The 20,678-nt window shown below is 38.5% G+C and overlaps 1 protein-coding gene across 2 annotated transcripts in view; it reads left to right on the forward strand.

The window, feature by feature from the left end:
- Positions 1-17,133, forward strand: part of sf3b3 (splicing factor 3b, subunit 3) — a 43,110-nt gene extending 25,977 nt beyond the window's left edge. For both annotated transcript variants that reach the window (XM_041795801.1, XM_041795800.1), the window contains exons 22-27: positions 2,621-2,746; positions 8,077-8,289; positions 8,446-8,544; positions 14,963-15,106; positions 15,286-15,390; positions 15,534-17,133. In XM_041795801.1, coding sequence (XP_041651735.1) covers positions 2,621-2,746; positions 8,077-8,289; positions 8,446-8,544; positions 14,963-15,106; positions 15,286-15,390; positions 15,534-15,674 — 828 coding nt within the window. In that variant the 3' untranslated portion in view covers positions 15,675-17,133. The remainder of the gene's footprint in view (positions 1-2,620; positions 2,747-8,076; positions 8,290-8,445; positions 8,545-14,962; positions 15,107-15,285; positions 15,391-15,533) is intronic.
- The last annotated feature ends 3,545 nt before the right edge of the window (positions 17,134-20,678 follow it).

Consider the following 20,678-nt stretch of genomic DNA (forward strand, 5'->3'; position numbering starts at 1 on the left):
TCTCATCTGTCAGAGTTCACCCCTATTTCACACTTCACAGTCACAATCTACAATCTACAAAACACTGTGGTTCTGCACAGCAACTTAATTTGTGCTGCACTTTCTGAACACATGATGGTTCAAAGATTTTGTGAGGGCAAATATACAATTTAGAAAAAGATGTTTACAGACATTTTGACTTGTGATAACTGAAATGTTGTGTGAAGTATAATTGTCCAAGATGAATGAATAAAAAATGAAAAAAGATTCCTGACGCTATAACGCTTTAATCTCGTTTCAAGCATAATTTAGCAAGAAAAAAGGAATTAAAGCAGAAGCTCTTCTAAAGTCATACTAAAAAATAACCATTCTGTATTGATTGATAGTAATTAGTGCCTCATGTTTATTTGCCTTTCAAAAAAAAAAAAAAATTCATGATACTGTTTCTATAATGACACGGGAAGGACTTGTTGCTATTTTGCTTGTTGACTGGTCACTGACTCTTGAAGGGATTTTGGTCTTCTCACGGCCTGAAAACATCTCAATTTAAGTAGTATTTTATATAATTTATGTAGACAGCATAATAACAATTATAATAATGCATTTTATTTATAGGCGCCTGTCAAAACACTCAAGGTCACCTTACAAGAAAAGGTTAAAAGAAGAAAAATAAATTAGTCTCCAAAATATACACAAGCTAGTAATAAGTTAAAACAATGTGTGAAACAGTGTAGGTTGGCTGAAAGAAATCAGTCAGACAGAATATGCCAGTTTGAAAAGATGGGCTTTGAGACAAGATTTAAAAATGGAAAGAGTTAATATTACAGATGTCTGGAGGGAGGGAGGTTGTGGATGGCCTTGAAGGTCAGGTGTAGAATCTTAAAGACGATGCGGTAGCTGACCGGGAGCCAGTGTAGCTGCTGAAGAACTGGTGATGTGGTTGCTGGATGGGGGTTCTGGAAATAATGCAGGTGGCAGAACTTTGGTCTAACTAAAGTTTTTGGAGGGATTTCTGGGGGAGACCAAAGAGATGGGCGATGCAAAAGTCAATCCGGGAAGTGACCAGTGAGTGAACTAAAATAGCAGCAGAGGTTGGGGTGAGGGATGGAGGAAGGCGATTAATATTGTGTAGATGGAAGTAAGCTGACCTGGTAACGTTATTGATGTGAGATTGGAAAGATAGTGTGCTGTCGAGGATGACAGCCAGGCTCTTCACCTGAGGGGAGGGAGGAATTGAGGAATGATAAATTGTAAGGGAAAAACTGTCAGATTTGGTAAAAGTGGATTTAGTTCCAATAAGAAGAACTTCAGTTTTATCACTGTTGAGTTTTAGGAAGTTGTGGGACAACCAGGATTTGATTTCCTGTAGGCATTCACAGAGGGAGGAGGAAGGGAGGTTGGAGTTGAGTTTGGTGGAAAGGTAGCGCTGGGTGCACAAAACACAATGCACAATGACATAACCAAACAAGTAATCAGCATTTTCATCAGACTAATTTTCTCATTGACTTAAGTCAGCAACGATGAATTGTTTCACCTTTCTTGAAGATTACTGTTGGCCTTTAAATTTTCATGTCCTAAAATTAAGGAACAACACTAGAAAAGTACTTATTGTCAGATTTTTTTTTTTTCAAGCATTTTCAAATCACAAGATATTCTAATGTGATCTAATCATCTTTTTGGATGCCATGTAAGGATGTAGGGCTATTTTGCAGGCAGGTAATTTGTGTTTCATTAGAAAATTGCATTATCTGTTTTTCACATTTAAAAACAAACTTTTAGAGCGAAAACAGGGGGATCCCAGAACCAAAGCAACTTATGCTTTCCCAGGATGGTGACCCAACCACTGCCTCTTGGCTTCCAGGGGGAAGCGACACCAGGTTGGCACACACCAGCCACAAGTGGCTAGCTAAGTTTGGATGCAAACAAAGAGTTAGAATTGGTGGTGAATAATCGTGTGTTCAATTGAGAAACCCTAGCTTTCAAATCTAGATAAACTACATTTAATACAGATAACCTTACTTGTAAGGATGGACGAGAAGTAACCTAACATTTGATTAAACAAGCGGAGAAGAACTGTTAAGTTGAGCAAATTGTAAAGTGATTACAAAAAGAAAATCATTTAGCAGATCTGCCGCTGAGGAGTAGGAATACTTGATGACAATCTGTGCATTTAGCAATTCAGTAATAGAAGAAGTCAGAGGTAACACGGAAACAGTTTATCACCAGCTCTTTTGACAGCCACAACCACACATCACAACACAGTAGCAGCAGGAAAACAGGAAGTGATGCAATACTTAGAAATCAGGATGCAGGGTATGTTGAACTTGGTTCACGTTATGAGACCCGTCTACCGCCTGTCCTGTCAGGACAGATCTGTGATGTGTGCCCTCAGTGTTGCTTTCCCACCTTTCTGTTCAGCTTAGGTCACGTGCAAGTGATTTAGAACCACATTTGAAAGTCACCCAGATCTTAATGGAAAAGATCAGATTCCTTATGACTTTGGCTGTAAGCATGTCGCAAACAAATCAGATCTGAGACACATGAGCAATGCGTCCCTGTGCCTTGACATAGCCCTTGTTTTCAAAAGTAATACATACTGTATAAATATATGTAGCTACATTTTGTTTGTTTTGATTGACAGACTCCTGTAGAGGATGTGCCTCTGGCCATTGCTCCTTTCCAAGGAAGAGTCCTAGTTGGAGTCGGGAAACTGCTGAGGATCTACGACCTTGGCAAAAAGAAGTTGCTTCGCAAATGTGAAAACAAGGTAAGGCAACAAACTAAATATAGGCACATGCATGCACCTGATCAAAACTTAAAAATCACACTGTTGTCTTGATGTGAAAAACCAGACTGCAATGTAAGAACACTTTTGAATAGGAATGGAACTGAATTAAGCCTTGTCATCACTGCACAGCTGATAAATACAGAAAAGCCATTTGTCTTTATACCCTAATTTGCATTTGTTTTGACTGGCTGTAACTCTGATCCATTTAGTACTTAGGTTTCTGGAGATGGAGGCAGTCCTTCTTTCAGCCTAAATGATAGTCTGTTAAGCTTTTGGTTCAATGTGTAGGAAATAAGGCTGAGCAATTTATCACAAATTAAATTAAATCGCATTATGGCTTGCTGCGATTTTCAAATCACAGAAGGTGTGATATGTCTTTAACATGACATTTGTGTCAAAACACCAGTTCAAAACTTTTTTGCAGCAGAGATATTATACATTACATATCATGCAATCATTCAAGTGCCATGTATTTAGAATAACCCACAAAAAAATCCTACTTTCTTAATTTTTCTGGGTTTTTTTTCGTATTAAATATGAGAAAGTAGAATAACCCACAAAAAAAATCCTACTTTCTTATTTTTTCTGATTTTTTTTTCGTATTAAATATGAGAATGACATAGAAACTATAATTCCCTTTAATACAGCAATTCTTATCCAGTTTGCAGTATGAGTAAAAATGATCAAAATCCAATATTTTTTCACATTTTCAGCCCTAGTTTAATTGACCATCGACTTGTGTTGTTTATAGTATAGAATGACTTATTGCTTGTGTTTGCTGGAAAATACATAAGAAGAGAAACTTAAGAAATAATTGCATATTAAATGTATTTAATTTTTATTAAATTGTAATTAGATCGTTTTCCCAAATTGTTCAGGCTTAGTAGGAATGCTGTTTTGTGTTGCCCTTCTCTATGCAGTGCTGGTAACAGCTGTTATTTATTGACACTAGGGTGGTTTGGCATACTTCTTCCTAACAATTAACGGAGCTCTCAAAGAATGACTTTAGAAAATAATTAGATTTTTCCCACAGTTCACAATGGGATTTTCAACTTACTTGCTATGGTGGAAGATAGATGAAAACAATTCAGTGGTGTAGCTTATTTCTAACTGGCCCAAATGAAAAATTCATTGTTCACAAGGTAAAAGTAAAGTAAAGTCATACTTTATTGATCCCCGAAGGGAAAGTCACAGTTTACACTCTATAGTTTTACATATGTAGGCTGGCTCTTCTTAAAAACTTCCACATACTAGCAGTGTAGTTAGCCACACTGTGATGGTACTGATACAATTTCTACAATATTATATAATATAATGAGAACTGTGCAAAGATGATGGCTACAGTGGTATTTTAGACGACAAGAACAGCAATGACGACAATCCAGATTATGAGGTAAATGCAGACATGCTAGCCAAGGCTATCCTTATGAAATTCACTTTACCAATAAGGTTTGTAAACAACATTGCAATTATAATAACTTCCAGCACCCCTGGAATAAAGGCTAAGTGTCTTTGTTGTGTTTAGACTTTGTCAAAGAGCCATTTTATCATAGGATTGAATGAAACAAATGTGTGTAACCACTTTTTTTCTTTTGTTAAAAAAAAAAGATAATAATCCTTTACAGTATTCATTGCAGTATGCTTAAGTCGCTAATTTTTTTTGTTTGTTTTATTTTAAAAAGCTACATTTTGCCGGTGTATGTCCAAAGAACTAAACCTAGAACCTTGTGGCTCTACACTAATGTGAAGATACTGATGTTATTTTTATCTAACAGTAAACAACGGCACTGCTTTAACTGAGTCTAACAGTTTAATTCAATAATAATAAGTCTCCTGCATTTCCACCGCTTCCATTGTAGATTAGATATAACCCGAAAGCACGTCCATGCTACGGACAGAGTTTGTGTTCTGTGTCAAAGGGCCTTCTCACACAGAGCACATAACCTTTGCCAGGATCCCAAATAAGCCCTCATCATCCACAGTATTCTGTTAACCAACTTAACACCATTCACTCACTGCTGTGAAATGAATACTTGAATATGATTTCTAGGTGTTTTCTTGGCTTTAGACTAGTTGACTAAAAGCGCTGTTATAATCTGCGCCCAACTGGTTATGAAATTATTCTCCTAGGAACAGCGCTAGTTTAACCATTACTTTAAGAATACATTTACATATATTGGTCATGAAATCCAAAGATATTTTCAGTTCTTTATTACTAAAGTATATATTTGAAAAAAAATACATCTATCATATTGTAGAATTTATTAATTATTGTTTAACAAAAATATCTTCTTTGATGTCTTTTTCTAAAACAAATTAAGTGTCACAATAAAATGAACTGTTTAGTTCTATTACAGGAGAGATCTAATGTTCTTAAAAGGAAAACAAAGTTTCTTTTTGTCAGTACTGGTATTAGCTAGAAGAGTTTAGTGTATCAGATATCAGCAAAAAGAATATAGTCAAATATTGCAGGTCACATATGCAAAATACACTTTTTAAGACTTTTCCAACAAAAATAATTGCCCCTGGCCTGTCAACAATCCCCCCTAAGAATCAGAACCCCACCCCCACCCACCCCACCTTTGAAAGAATGTGTGCTAAAACAAGCTGTCCTCAGATTTTCCCCTCATGACCTCATGTTGGGAGTCAGCACCGACGTCAGGTTCTGTTGGCCCTCCTTGCTTGGAAGAAGGTTTGAGATTCATTTATTTTTTTAAAAATGGGACAATATGCATTAATGGACATTTCCATGTAAATACATGGGATTATAGCCCAATGGCTAATTTCTATCCCCAGTCCCATTAGCATGTTGGTGTAAACACAGAGAACAAAAATAAACATCAGTAAATAGGAATAAAACGCACTGAGAGTATCAGAAGGCAAGCAACATACATAGGTTTAAGCACAGGTAAGGGCTACCTGCAGAGCGTTTCCGCCTGACTCACCTCCGATGGTGCCATTTGAGTAGCTGCAGGGTCATCAGCCAAGAGCCATCCTTCATTGATGTTTTGCTCCATTATTCCTGGAACATCTGGCGATGGTGGAGCCAATGGTAGGGACTTCTCCCTACTGCCCCCTGCAGCTACCTCTAGGACCCTGCTTTCCCCAAGCCCTCTCTTTCCTTCTCAACCAAAGCCAAAAGCTCGTTCTTTCTGCCTCCTCTGCCAAATCCTTGGATGCTTTTGTTAGCTTTGGCCCGGTCACTCCCAGGCTCCTCAGGAGGCGCTGGATGGAAGCTCCAATAAACCCTCTGCAGCCAACCTCCACAGGGCAGATGCTTATTGACCATCCCGCCTCTCGACACTCAGCTGCCAGCTGGTTGTATTTGTCCTTCTTCCTTCCGTAAACTGTCTCCATTCCTCCCTCCCAAGGGACGGTGAGCTCTGCCATGATCACTGCTCGGGCTGAGGGGGACCACAGTATGATGCCTGGTCTCAGAGAAGTTGTAGTTATCTCTGGCGGGAACTTGAGCTCCACTCTTAGATTCCAGATGCATCCAGGTGTTAGCAGTGATCTTCTCTCCCTCTGGGCGATGTTCTGAGCCCCTGCTCCTTGTCCAACAAAATGGATCAGTTTCTGTGATGTTGAAGGATGGTCTTTGGCCGCTTCCAGCCTGCGTACCTCGAGGACTTCTGCCAGCTTCCGCAGGACTTGGTCATGATGCCACCTGTACCGACCCTGAGCCAGAGCTGTTTTGCAGCTGGACAGCATGTGGTGCAGGCTTGGGTTTGGGGCATTGCAGAGCTGGCAGTTTTCTTTTGAGCTGTACCTATGATTCAGGTTGCTGGGACTGGGGAGGGTGTCGTAGGTGGCCCGAATGAGGAAGCTTAACCTTGCTTGAGGCATCTTCCACATGTCGGGCCACATAAGCTATGAACAAACTAAAGGACATACCGTCTGGATTAAGAACAGGCTGGGAGTTGGGGAACCATGGTAATTATACACAGTAAATTAAAAAGTGCTAGTGCTAATTAAAGTGCCACAGTGCTAAAGTGCCAAGTGCTAAAGTGCATGGTGCTAGCTGCCTGAGGACTCAGGTTCTCATCATATTGCACATTGCCAAAATTACTGCACAGAAATATAAAGTATATCTTGTATTGCACATTGCCCTGCTGTCCAAGATTGTAAAGTGCTGTGTTGAGTATAGTATTGCACGATGCCCATAGCACACATTTGCGCATGCAGATGTGTGAGTAAATATTGCACCAAAAAAGCATACATAGATGTCTTATGTAAGCACTAATTCACAAAAATGTCATACATAGATGTAATTACGTACGTGACAGTAAACAATTATAGATGGTGCCCCAACACACTAAGCCCATTAGAAATACATACAAAATTAGACACAGTTATAAGCACAGATCTGGTTATCCATGCTCTAAGGTTTTTAGAGAAGGAAGTCAGGGTCAGGAGTTCGCATATTGTGTTTGGTATTTGGTTCCAGGTCTGGGATGCATGAAATGAGAACACTGCTTGACCAGAGGCACTTTTTCAAAATGGTATGACACAGTCACCTCTAAGGCCTGCTCTGGTTGATCTGCTTGAGTTAGGTTTTTACGAACTCTTCAAGTGGTGGTGGAGCTTAAGCATGTAAAATTTGGTAGACAAGTAAATAATCACTATATTTTATCGTGTTGTCCAAGTTCATGCTTTCCCAGGATTAAGCAGTGGTAGTACGATTTAGGTTTCTTATCCAAAAATAAAAGGTTCCACCTTCCTCTCCTGGGGGAGGACGATCAGGAGAGCCACATCCATTAAGCCACATCCATTTACAGACAGCTCATTAACATTTAAAGCTACAGATACAGAAACAGCTCGTTCTGAGCAGGGCTGAAACAGAGGGGTTTTTAGACATGCAAAAATCCAATACTGGAGGGATTTTTCCACAACAAACTTCACAGGCATGCTTAAGGGACCTCTGAGAACAATATAAACCTGTCTTAAAGGGGTCAAATATGTGACCTTTAAGATCAGCCTGCTTATTAACCTACATTGATAGCTTTTTTTAACAGATTCCTTAATAAAAGATGGCTCATCTGATTTAATTAGGTGGACTTTAAGTGATGCAAATGGAACAGTTCATTTACAATAAGAGGTGCACAGGGTGCCCTAAAAAATAAAACTATCTTACAGTATTAATTCTTGTAGTCCCTGTGCACCATCCTATGACTTTGTTTGTTGTTCTTCTTCTTTAACCAGGCAGCAGAATCAAACATGGCTACATTACGTCATTTTCCCCTTTTGGAAAAAGGGAGATTTTTCCTCCTCCATAAAGTTATCATGTACTTTATTGCTCGTCTCTTTAGCATGTTCCCAACCTGGTGTCCGGCATCTACACCATCGGCCAGCGTGTGATCGTGTCTGACGTTCAGGAGAGTCTGTTCTGGGTTCGTTATCGGCGCAATGAGAATCAGCTCATTATCTTTGCTGATGACACATATCCCCGCTGGGTGACCACGGCATGTCTGCTGGACTACGACACCATGGCCTCCGCTGACAAGTTTGGGAACATTAGCATAGTAAGTATGAACACGGGGACTGCTCAGTGAATGTGTATCTGATTTGGTTGGAGTGTTGGAGAGGCAGCAAGACATTGAATAATGAATAGTTTTTTCTTCAGAGAAGTACAAACCTGACAGGAAAATGTGTCTCCACTTTCTGCTTAATCTTCTCAGGTTCGTCTTCCCCCAAATACAAGTGATGATGTGGATGAAGACCCCACAGGAAACAAAGCTTTGTGGGATAGAGGCCTCCTTAATGGAGCATCACAGAAGGTAAAGCAGTCATTCTCATTAAGGTTATCAAAATTATCAATTCTTGAGTACATGCTGAAATCAGTTTTTAAAACAATACAATTTCAGTTTTTGCTTGCCTGTATCCAAAAAATAAGGAAGCTTTGAAAAAAAGTACAGATCTTAGGTTTTAAGGTTAAGGTTTAATATCTCATATTTTAACCTGCCAGTAAAAGAGAGAAAGTGAAGTGGTCCATTTTTGGAATTTTGGTCCATTCAAAATTAGAGATTGGCTAATGCTGACGTGCCTCAAAGTCCATTTTGCCTGTCACCGTGACACAGAAGTGTATTCATGTCTCTTAGACTGGAGATATATACTTGTTTTTTCACTGATGTTCTCACATACATTGGGCTGTGTCATGAGTGGAATTGAAAGAGTCTGTGTGACATACTGGAGGGTGCCTTTAGAAGGGAGCTCAGGCTGTAGTTAACTACCTGATGTACAGGGTGTAAACTACATACACAACAACCCTCAACATTATCATTATATTGTTTCTGACATCAGAACCAGCATAATGACCATAAATAATAAATAGTAACATCAGATCAGCTAAGGTGATTCACAAACATAGAACAGATCACTCCCTCAGCACTGTATCAGGGTTGCTGTGGCTCTTTAAAGTCTCATTTTTACCAATGAGAGGTCTAAAATTTTAGAAAGCATACTTCGTTAGACTTTTCTTTATCCAATCTTCATTTCAGAGCTTTTTTTTTTTTTTCAATTTGTATAATTTTATATGTTCACATCACAATTACTCACATTTACAGCAGCGTTGCCTGTTCTTATCTGTCCTAGTGTGTCAACCACACTCTTAAATGCAAGCGGGGTCAGAGAAAAGCCTTTAGTGACTGTGTTTACATGTGTCCTGGTTTCTGTCTGGTTTTTTGAGTATCCCGGTTTCTCTTTGTGCATATCTTTAGAAACCTTGATATCACAGTATCCCCGTATTGAGAAACCCGTTTTTTGCTACCAGAAGAACTCCAAAAGAAAACAGGATATTGTGCCATGTATACGCCACATCCCATTTCCTGACTGATGTAGACTACCTGTGCAGGCACAACTTTGATTTAACTTCATTTAAAACACTTTGAAATGCTGTCTCAGTGGTGGAGGAACTGCTGTTCAGTGAGAGTGATCTGGGTGGCTGTGTCGGCAGAGGATCAGTCTGTGAACTGACTGCAGTTTCGTGTAAAAACACACTCATATTTAGATAAAATGTGAACTGAACAGTTACATTTCTCAGCCATGAATGAAACATGCACATAGTTTACTCTGGAGACGGAGAATGGCCGCTCACCCCATGGGTTACAGTGAATTACAGCTCTGTGAGCTGAAGATGGAAAGACGGCACTCGGTAAGCGCTAACATCCCAGTCCTTAACATTTATGAACGGTGACTCTTCCTGTATACTTTTCAAAGTGAAAGCATAACCTTTTTCAAGGCCCACTTTGAGCATCCCCTGTTTTCACATGCTTTTATTTTGAAGTTGCTTCCGCGACAGTTATTTAGTGAATTCAGTCAACTGCAAATTGCTTCGGTCTTTCGCAGAGACTCTGCCAAACTGTCGTAGTGATTAATTCTAACAATTGTTTAATAGCCTTATAGTTAAAATAATTTAGAATATCAAGTAAAATTAAGCCTATCATTTGAGATATCTCTTTGACTGCTTGCCACTCTCTCAGTCTCTTTTCTGCAGATGCTTTATTACCTTTAAGCACACATTCTCAATATATTTAAGATTAATTTCTTTTCTCCCATTGTTGAAATGATGTGGGTACCATTTCTTCAACGGGATGTTGGCATTTTATCATGTTAAACCCAAAATAACCGACAGTGATCGCATTTGCTCAAACCTTTTTGATGTAAAATAACATCACAAATATTTGCGCAGATATGACTCAGTGATAAGAAACCAGGATACTAGTCTATCTATTGGCATATAGGATATTTTGAAACATCCAATATCTTGCATCCCTAAAAATATTTAAGAAACCATCTTGCCAGTCTTCCAAGTATTAAAATTACTTGAAATGTATGAGAAAATAATAATAATAAGCTGGAATCTATCTTAAAAATGGTGCAAAAGCCATTAGTGTCTTCATCATAAAGCTGAATTGTGTGAGAGTCAAGGTCACTTCCCCTGTATTTATGTTAGGAATCAACTGTGACAATGAAAAGAGTAAAAGTGGATTCTAGGTAAAGCAGTCACGTCTGGTTTTCTGTTCTGTGCTCTTGGGCTGTGTAAATTTGAGTGGTTCAGGTTGGGTGCTTCTGCTGCCAGGATGTCAGGCCTGTGCTGGACTCTGGCCCAATGCCTCCTCCAACCATCAACACATGCACACATTTAAAATGCACAACACCGCTAACCACAAGTTTAACCTACTGACAAATTCAATTGTGCAAACACCCAGACACATTTGCAAGGAGTGGAGAAATGCACTTCAAATCATTCATCCCAAATTTAAGTTGTGGTCAGAAACTGTTTAGGTAGCAGATAGTTCGGGAAAGTCCCTCCAGTTGAGACATTATAAGTTGGTCCCAGTTGTCTTTGTGACACGCTGTTTGTCAGCTATTTCTGCCTCTGTGCACATTGATTGAGAATCTGTTTGAGTTTAGAAATACACCGTGTCTGTTTTTAGAAGTAGGTGTGGACTCTTGCATTTATCTTGACCCAAAATTGTGTGTCTGTTGGAATGTGAGTGGATGAACTCAATTACCTATTATTCATGGTTTGACTAAATGCTGCCTTGCATCGAATTAAATGCATTCCACTCTAATTTAGTCAATTAATTTGAAAAGATCAAGTTCAGAAAGACAGCTCAGTCATTTAAATATGAAAGGATAGATTGTTTGAGCCCCGGATGTCTTCAAGTGAGTGGAGGAGTTTCTAGCAAACTCTCAAATTTATTAAATTTTGAAGATTTTAATGGACATTAGGAGTTGTGCTTGTCCCGTAAAGGTTTTATTCAAATTTTCTCACAAACCCAACAAAGTTGCGTATACATGCTGATTATTAATACCATATTTGTGTTTAAATTACCTCCCTACTGCATTTTATTCTCTTACTTGGAGTAAAATAATTTTTACGGAATATTTGGTCAAATCTTTTCTGATTTTGGTGTAACACTCCTAACATGCCAACATTTCCTCTCACATTGACCACGAAAATAGATCAGTGTTTGTCCAACTGGTCCCTTTTCTATCCATCTGTAGATGTTTTATTTGATTCAGCATCTAGATATACCAGATGCTAGCATAAAATTGATTGGACACAACAGATAAACATCGATAACTGATGTTTAATGCCACATCATATGGCAGATGTTTGTAAACAGGGCCAATATCTGCCATGCAGATCAGCATTTAAGCTAATTTGGCTAGCAGTCCCCCAGAATTCCTGCTATAGAGAACACCTGGTAGAGTTATGCTTCGGATAGCCATGCATGGTCATTAACCTACATTTAACAGCTGTAAGGCATACCAAAAACAAAAGCAACACAAATTCTGTGATGCATCAAAAAGTCCTTTATATAAGTCTGTAAAAATAACTTAACGTATATAAATTAAATAAACTTAGCAGTTGCACTACACCAAGAGCTATGACTACAAGCTTTAATTCAGACGAACAGAAACTTTATTAATCCCGAGAGAAATTAAAGGTTTATTTTTTATTTAAAAATGTTAGCTGATATGATCTGTTCTGATCAGTGTAAGTTTCTCTAATATTTACACCCATCTCTGTGTGAATCAGGCCTGCTGCTCTAAAACTAATATTTGGACATTAACAAAAGTTTCAAACACTTTCAGGGTAAGGCAAGACAAAACATTACCACAGTCATGCGACACTTAAGTAATCATTTTCATTGTATAAATAAACTCTAACCTGGACTCATCTTGGTCAAGCTAAACCCTTCCTAGACTACTCTAACCCAGTCCTGATTTGTTTTTGGTGCCTTGAACCTAAAAAACAAAGATACCATGTGAGTCTTGTTTTTAACTGTGTCCCCCTCAGCCACATGTTTTATTTCGCTTTGGTTCCAATCTTCCTCTGTGGCAGAGGCATGTGTCTGGTAAAAATGAACTGAAAATAATTTTCCACACCAGAGTGGAATGTTGTTTTTAAGTGAATTTAAGATACTCTATGTGTGCTGTGTGTGGGGTTTTGCTTTCTTGTGCAGGGCCACACACTCCTGATTTAAGATTTAAGAGGCTCTGATAAACTCATGTTGTCAATGATTTGAGACAAATAGATGCTGCCAAACTAAAGTCTCCTTGTATTTACTGCTTTATGTTGAGATTTGTTGTGTTACTATCCTTTACAGGAGGTGAGGAAGCACTAGTGTGCCTGTAAACATAAGCAATAAAATAAACATTTTTCCAAATCCATATCAGTTCATTGAAAAAAATAAATAACTTGCTCTTTGTTTTTAGTACCTGTATAACTTTTAAAGGATTCTGATGTTAACGTCCACCTAAAAGCGCTGCCATGGTTTGCTCCATTAGGATTCCATCACTTATTTGGTTACATAAACAAATGCCTGTTTATCAGCTAACTTGTGCTCAGTGGGTGCACATCATGTTTCACGTTTTATGCAGATCCTGCAGGTAGGCCTGATACCCTGTATGTTAACAGAATGAGTGTAAAGTTTCCCCAATAAAGAAGCAGTAAAATAATCTTTATCAGACAAGCTGTCTCTCAGGAGACACTGATTTGTGATGGATTCCCATCAGAGAGGAGCCATGTTCGGTTCACGTCTGACTCTGTTGTGTCTAGGATGCAGAGTTGCATACAGAACATGGGTGGCACTGACGCCATGGAACTAAAAAAAGCACCGACTAATACCGAGGTTTCATTACTGCCCAATGCTTTCTTTGTATCTGCAGTGCAACCTGATAACCATCTCTGATTATTGGTAAAGCAGGTTTTTGATGATTATTAGATTAGGGCCAGCCATCCGGACCAATTTCCTATGTGCAGACGATGACAGTGCGTGTCTTTCAGGCCGTGGTCTCAGCACAGAGCCCATTATGTTTGTGCTTTTTATGCACATTTTGTTGTAAGGACAGTTGATCAGTTGAGGACCTGAAATGGCTCCAATTAGATATCATCCTATCGGATCAAATTTTTCATGTCTATAGTTGAAGCTCATCTACTTAATTTCAAAATACTTAATTAAACATACAATTTGTTGGTTTAATCCAGGTTACTACACAGCCTCTTAAATCTAAAGCCTTTGTTATCTTTGAGATAAAACATAAATGAAGTGCTTTTTGCATCACTTGTTCATCAGCTTTCCACATGTTTGAATTCTTAGGAAGTCAAAGTTTTAGGTTGTTGGAGTTTGTCTCTCTGTTATGTGTTCTTTTATTGTTTTTTGGAGCAGGGATTGATCAGGGGTGGGCCGTCTCACATCCTCACTGTCTTTGCTGAAAGTTGCATTTGCAATTCAGTAACTGTGACGTGGCACAAAAACGAAACATAGCATCATGGGGGTGGCCAAAGGAACATTCTTAACTAGTGATGTTTGTGAATGTATAATTTCCCATTTTTTGAACACAAATTATAATTGCATGTAGCATTAGTGATTAAAAATACCTAAAAGTATTCATCCATCATAGTCGACCCAATGCAGTAAAGGGTAAAGAGTGTATTATCCTAAACTGAAGAGTTATCACCACAGCACTTGTGCTGTTAAATATCTGTTCCTGTCCTGGCTTGCACTTTTAACCATGTTTTTCTCTCTTAACCCCTTAATGCCTGTTGTCACATATTTGATAAATACTTGTATGATACCTCTATCCAATCAATATGCTCAATAAATTACTCAAAAAAACTTATGAATACAATCTGATAAATGATAAAAAAAAATGCCCTCAAGTGGATTATCAGTTACCAAAAACACCTAATGAGATGAGATACTAAAATATAATTGTTACATTTTATGTTTTTTTTTTTTCTTTTTAATTTCAGTAGAAAGTTACATGAACATTTTAGTTAAAAAAAATTAGAATATTTATTATTTGTGTTTTCAGGTGTTAAGGGGTTAAACTTTGAATTGTCTCCTTGGTTTATCTAACTTTTAGGTACTGCCTTGCATGAATTAACATCTGAATAGATTAATGGGTTCAACATGAAAAAGTTTTTCTGTAAATCTTATTAAACCTTTTTTTTTTTATCTTTTATTAAATATTGTTTAGGTCACATGAAGTGATGAAAATAACATTTTTGTCCAGAGTCATTCCAGGTGAAGAAGAGCAGAAAAGTCAATAAATAGAAATTCTGTTTACCACCAATCTGATAGTGTAGGCACCTTAAGTGATAATGAACAACACTCTAGGGTTAAATCCAACCAGATAACAAAAGCACATGACTTTCTCTCTCCCTTTGTGTCTCTACAGGCTGAAGTAGTTGTGAACTACCACGTAGGAGAGACGGTGCTGTCCCTCCAGAAAACAACTCTGATTCCAGGAGGCTCAGAGTCGCTGGTCTACACAACTCTGTCCGGAGGCATTGGTATATTGGTGCCTTTTACATCTCACGAGGTAAGACACTAACATCAACGCACAACCAGACTGCAAAAGAGAGTAACACATTAGTCTGGCCTCTAAAAATACCTGTCACATTTCAAGTCCCATTTCACCATTTATTTTTTACCCATAAAATGTGCCTCCAGCACCCCTTTTCCCTCATCTCTCTCTGTTCTTTATACTGCATTTTTTAGGACCATGACTTCTTCCAGCATTTAGAGATGCACATGCGTTCTGAGTTCCCCCCACTGTGCGGCAGAGATCATCTCAGCTTCAGATCATACTACTTCCCAGTCAAGGTTTGTATTTGAGTTTTTCATCTCTTTGTCTTTAATCCAGAATTAATTTCATCTTCTATAAATCTATTCCTAGAGTGCATTTTAACATAATGTTTTGTTAAAAACCATTGAGTCATCCTTGTCCTCTTTGTTATCCTCTTCAGAATGTGATTGATGGAGATCTGTGTGAGCAGTTTAACAGTATGGACCCTCACAAGCAGAAAAGTGTGGCAGAAGAGCTGGACAGAACTCCCCCCGAAGTTTCAAAGAAACTGGAGGACATTCGCACTCGCTACGCCTTCTAAGCAAACAGCGTTGTACCTTTTTTAAGGACACTGATTGACTAATGTATTTTTTAAACGCCTGACTGTGGGAAAACACACCAGAATACAATGAACAATACAAAATGTCATCCCTGTACATGACTCAGTCAGACTGGTAGGCCTAATGCACCTCTGCATCACAAATACAAACTGCAGCATTCAAAGTTCAGAGCTTGTGGGTGTTCACACACAGTTGTGTGAACAGTATTACAGTCAGTCTCCCACACCCATTTAAGCTGACTCAATTACTGACAAGTCTCTTTGTTATTTACACCTCCTTTGCGCTGTTGTCTGCAGGAACCACATATGCACCACACAGCAGCACACATTACACGGAAACATGCCAAAAGGCCCGGCCAGTATAACTATAACTCCATTGCATGTAGTCCCACTTCCAGATGTGTGAAGTTTTCTTACGTACTCAGCTGTCATGAGCGTCATGCACACACAGAGATGTGTGAACAGGATTCACACACCACTGGTCCTCCTTGTGTTAAATAACAATTTAGCCACAGGCTAATCGAAGCACATGTTTAAATCAGTACCTTTACATCCATAGTAAAGTTGGGCTAGAGTTATAACTCTATCACAACTGGTCTACTGTCTTTGTCCCATTGTCCAGTCACAGCATTTTATGATATGCCTGCTCTCAACTAGTTAATATGGAATTTCATCCTGTTTACCCTACTTCTAAGCCATGGGTTTTATATAAAATAGTGAAAATATGGACAGATTTTACAGCCCTTTACATACATTACAGAAATGTAGTGCACTCTCTCTTATATCTGAAGGTAGACAATGATGCGACTTCCGCTGTGCTAAGTGTTTATGCTCATTGACTTCTGGATTTAAGTCTGGTGTGGAAAGTGTGGGGCATGCCAAGAACACCAAGTACAGTTTGGATTGAACTGAGGTGTATACATGCAAGGGTGAATTAATTTCCAGCCTCATTATCTAGGTGTGTTAGTCCAACTTTAAGAAATTAGATTTTAGTTGGGCTAACGTGTCCACATGCATTGAAAAGTCCAGTTTGAGTTGGGCTAACATGGATTAGACTTTTTTCAAAATGCATGTAAATGTACAAACTGACAGTCACCAGACAGAGGCCAACCTCTAACCCAGTCTGAGCCAAAGAGAGGACACATACAGTGTTGCATCCTGTGGCATCAGATGAAGCTGAACTCAGACTGAATAGGTGGGTGGAAGAATACTGAAGGTTTGCACAGGGTGGTGTTCTTGTCAGTCCTGTAAAATTCCCAACCTCAGCCACAAGCGCAGACATAGCATTCCTCAGTAGTCACTGAATTTAGGGGTTTGTGGGATGGGGGCAGTGGTCTGTTTTTGTAAATAAAGTTGTTGTTTTTTTGTGCTTTATAATACCATGTGTTAGCGTGTCATTTCCTGCCACTGTGTGTGGAGAACCAGAACTCGGCTAAGGCATCCAAAGCTGAATCTACTGTTGTCATTAACACATTAGATGCTTGATAGTAGACACAGTGCATAGTTAAGGATTAAAACAATTTTCAAGCTATTTTTCCCAATAAAAAGTAAAACTGCTTAAATTATTTGATTTGATTAGGGTGTTGCAAACAGTACAATCTTGTTATACACTGGTTTGCTGTCAGCATGAATTCCTCTAAGTTTAGGTGTTATTTTTTTTTTTAAGTGAACGGGACAGGTTGGATAAATTTCAGCTGCCTGCTTTATTCAGTTTGGCCAGTCAGGTCAATTTGAGGTTTACCCTGTTAAACCAAATGAAACTTGATGCAGAAATTCCAAAAAAGTTTTGTTTTTTTTTTTTTGTTTTTTTTTTTAAATCTATATCATGAAAATCACTAAGTCACAGGGGCTGTTCACTAGCCTTTTCCAAAGTGGGCTTAATATAACATGAGCATGGCACAAACCAAGAGATTTTTGAAATCTAATTTCTATGTATTCTTTATTAAAGCAGGGAGAACCCAGTGACACTGCGGGTCTATTTTCCAAGGATGTGCTGCAGAAATACAGTAAGACAAAACAGAAAAATACAGATAGAATAATTACACATGCATTCATTTACACATTTTTGCAAACCCATATCCCAGTTAAGTCACATTCTAAAGCAGTTGCTGTCACTTTAATTAATTAGTTCAAACATTTAGCTCTTAAAAAGGCTGTCTAATGTCAGATGATATTTGGAAGATATTCCAAAACAATCTTGGGAAAGTGAAAGAGATTGCGACAAAGCAATGTCAAAGAAAAATATGTAATGTAAAAAGTGCATCAATATTCACCCCCTTCAAGTCAGTGTTAATTAGATGCTCCTTTGGCTGCAATCACAGCACTGAGGCTGTGTGGATGGGTTTCCATCACTCGTACACATCTGGACACTGCAATTTTACAATATTCTTTGCAAAACTGTTCAACTGGGTATTGGGCATCAACAGGCCTTATGAAGTCCAGTCACAAATTCTTTGATTCAGGTCTGGGCATTTACTGGACCACTCCAGAACATTCACCTTGTTGTCTATAAACAAGTTCTGTGTGGCTTTTGCTGTATGCTGCTGGTCATGGTCTTGCTGGAAACAACAAAATAACAAGCCTTGCTGCCAAGAAGCATTCCCACAGCATCATGATGCCACCACCGTGCTTCACAGTGGTGGCACTGGCTTCACAGTGTCTGCCAAACATATAGTCTTATCTGATGGCTAAAAAGCACCATTTTGGTCTCATCAGACCAACAAACTTTCTTCCACTTGACCATGAAGTCTCCCACATGCTTTTTGTTGACCTCTAGTCAAGATTAAATCTTGAGTTGTTTTTTTTTTAACAGTGGTTGTCTCTTTGCCACTCTCCCATAAAGCTTTGACTGGTGAAGAACCCTGGCAACACTTGTAGTCAGACTTTCCCCCATCTCAGTTGAGTTGAAGGTGGAATGTCTTAAGAATAGTCATGGTGTCTTGGTGGCCGCTCTCACTAATCTCCTTGAACAGTCACTCATTTTGTGATGATGGCCTGATCTACGCAGATTTGCATGTGCCATATTCCTTTATTTCTTGATGATGGATTTAACTGAACTCCGGGGGATGTTCAGTACCTTAGAATTTTTTTGTATCCATCCTGACTTGCACTTTTCAGTAACCTTTTCTGAGTTGCTTGGGTTGTTCTTTTGTCTTATGGTGTAATGGTAGCCAGGAATACTGATTTACCATTGACTAGACTTCCAGACACAGTTGTCTTTATACTACAATCACTTGTGACACATTTACTGCACTCTGGTGATCCCCATTTAACTAATTGTGAAACTACTAGGACCAATGAAGTGGACCTCTGTTAAATAAGGTGATTCACTTTAAGGGAGTGAATAGTGATGCAGTAATTTGTTTTATTTTATTTATTTATTTATTTAATTAATTGACTTGACAGAATGTCCTCATAATTCAAAACAGGCAGTATTGTATCTAGAACAATCTTTTTGTGTTTTTTCAAAAAGACTTATTCCAATAAAGAAGCCAACGTTAAGGCTTTATTTTACAATTTCAAATGTGTGATTAAAAAGACAAGTCCTGATCAAGTTAAATCCAAATATCGAATTGTTGAACAAGTTCAGTGATTACATTGTTAGACATGGACAAAGCAGCATCAACAGGGGCCAAGGTCTGTCTTGAGAAAACCATGAATTTGTTTTTTTTTCTACTAGACTAACCAAAGCTTGATGCAGTGAATTGAAATCATGTTTCAACTGGAAAAGAGTTTGTCTCAACAAAGGCACAGAAGTATATACAATCATATCATCAGCATGGAGATTAATTTCAGAATTTTTTATTGTTTCAGTGATGTTATTAGTATACATAGGAAACAGATGTGGCCCCAGGACAGATCCCTTAGTACTCCTTCTAAATACCATAAAGGAGCATCTTAATTAATGTGAGACCTCACATATATGGAGAAGTAATTACAGATTCAATTGTTTTGTTTTTATAGCATGTGATGGGCAATAAGGTGACCAACAGCACACCACATACTAACAGGTTTATTCACCACCAACCAGAGTCTATACTCCCAAAACTCAATATCTAATGCAGTCAAATGAGACTTTAGAGTAAACAAACTCAAACATCCACTGTAGTAGCAGTTTCAGTCCAGCTCCTCTTCAGTCCAGGATACGTTGCATTATATTCATCAACAACACAAATTAACAAGTTGTTCCTCCTTTTCTGAAGTCCATCTAACTTTATTCTTGATTTTTGCTATCATTGCCATGGCTGTGTTTGTTGTGCTTCCTTCTTCAGTCAACTTGCTTCCTGATAGACTATTGCTTCATTAAGCATAATTACTCTGGACCATGACAGATAGATGAGCCTGCTGGGCTCTCCTTGATCTTCCCCTTCACAATAGGATTTCTAATCATAAGTACTGAACCTGTTTTAAATTTATCATTTTAATCAGAGGGGCTCTGATCATCTTCCAAGCAGTATGAAGAGGGAAATATCACTCTTAAGACAAATAGGAAAAGCTGTAAAGATAATCTTTCAAACAATCTGATTATCATGCCTTTGATAATAACTTTGTTAAAAAGTGGAACTGTGTCCTAAAAACACTCTTCTGAAAGGAGCAATGCTCACTGAAGTCTCTGGAGGAGAATGCCAAAACTATCACCATGTCCCTTTTACACCCCAACTTCAAAGTCTTAAGTCTTCCTTGCTACTCATAAAAATTTTTCAGCCTCCATGAGGGCTCCCTCATGGATAAAGACACTTCCTGAATAACCTTTGGTAAGTGGACTACAGCAATTATAGCACTTTATACTCAACTGACTCCTCAAAGTACTTTAACACTGCAAGTCACACCTCCCCATTCACACCCATGAACTCTGTTCACCCCATATTCATACACCAATGGCAAAGTTGCTTTGGCCCATTGGCCATCAGTATTACCTAATCCCATTTATATTCATACATATGCATTTACAGTGAAGCAGTGAGAGCTAATTGCACTTAAGTGTCT

The sequence above is a fragment of the Cheilinus undulatus genome, linkage group 9 (genome assembly GCF_018320785.1).
Source record: "Cheilinus undulatus linkage group 9, ASM1832078v1, whole genome shotgun sequence".
In the NCBI taxonomy this organism is placed as follows: Eukaryota; Metazoa; Chordata; class Actinopteri; order Labriformes; family Labridae; genus Cheilinus; species Cheilinus undulatus.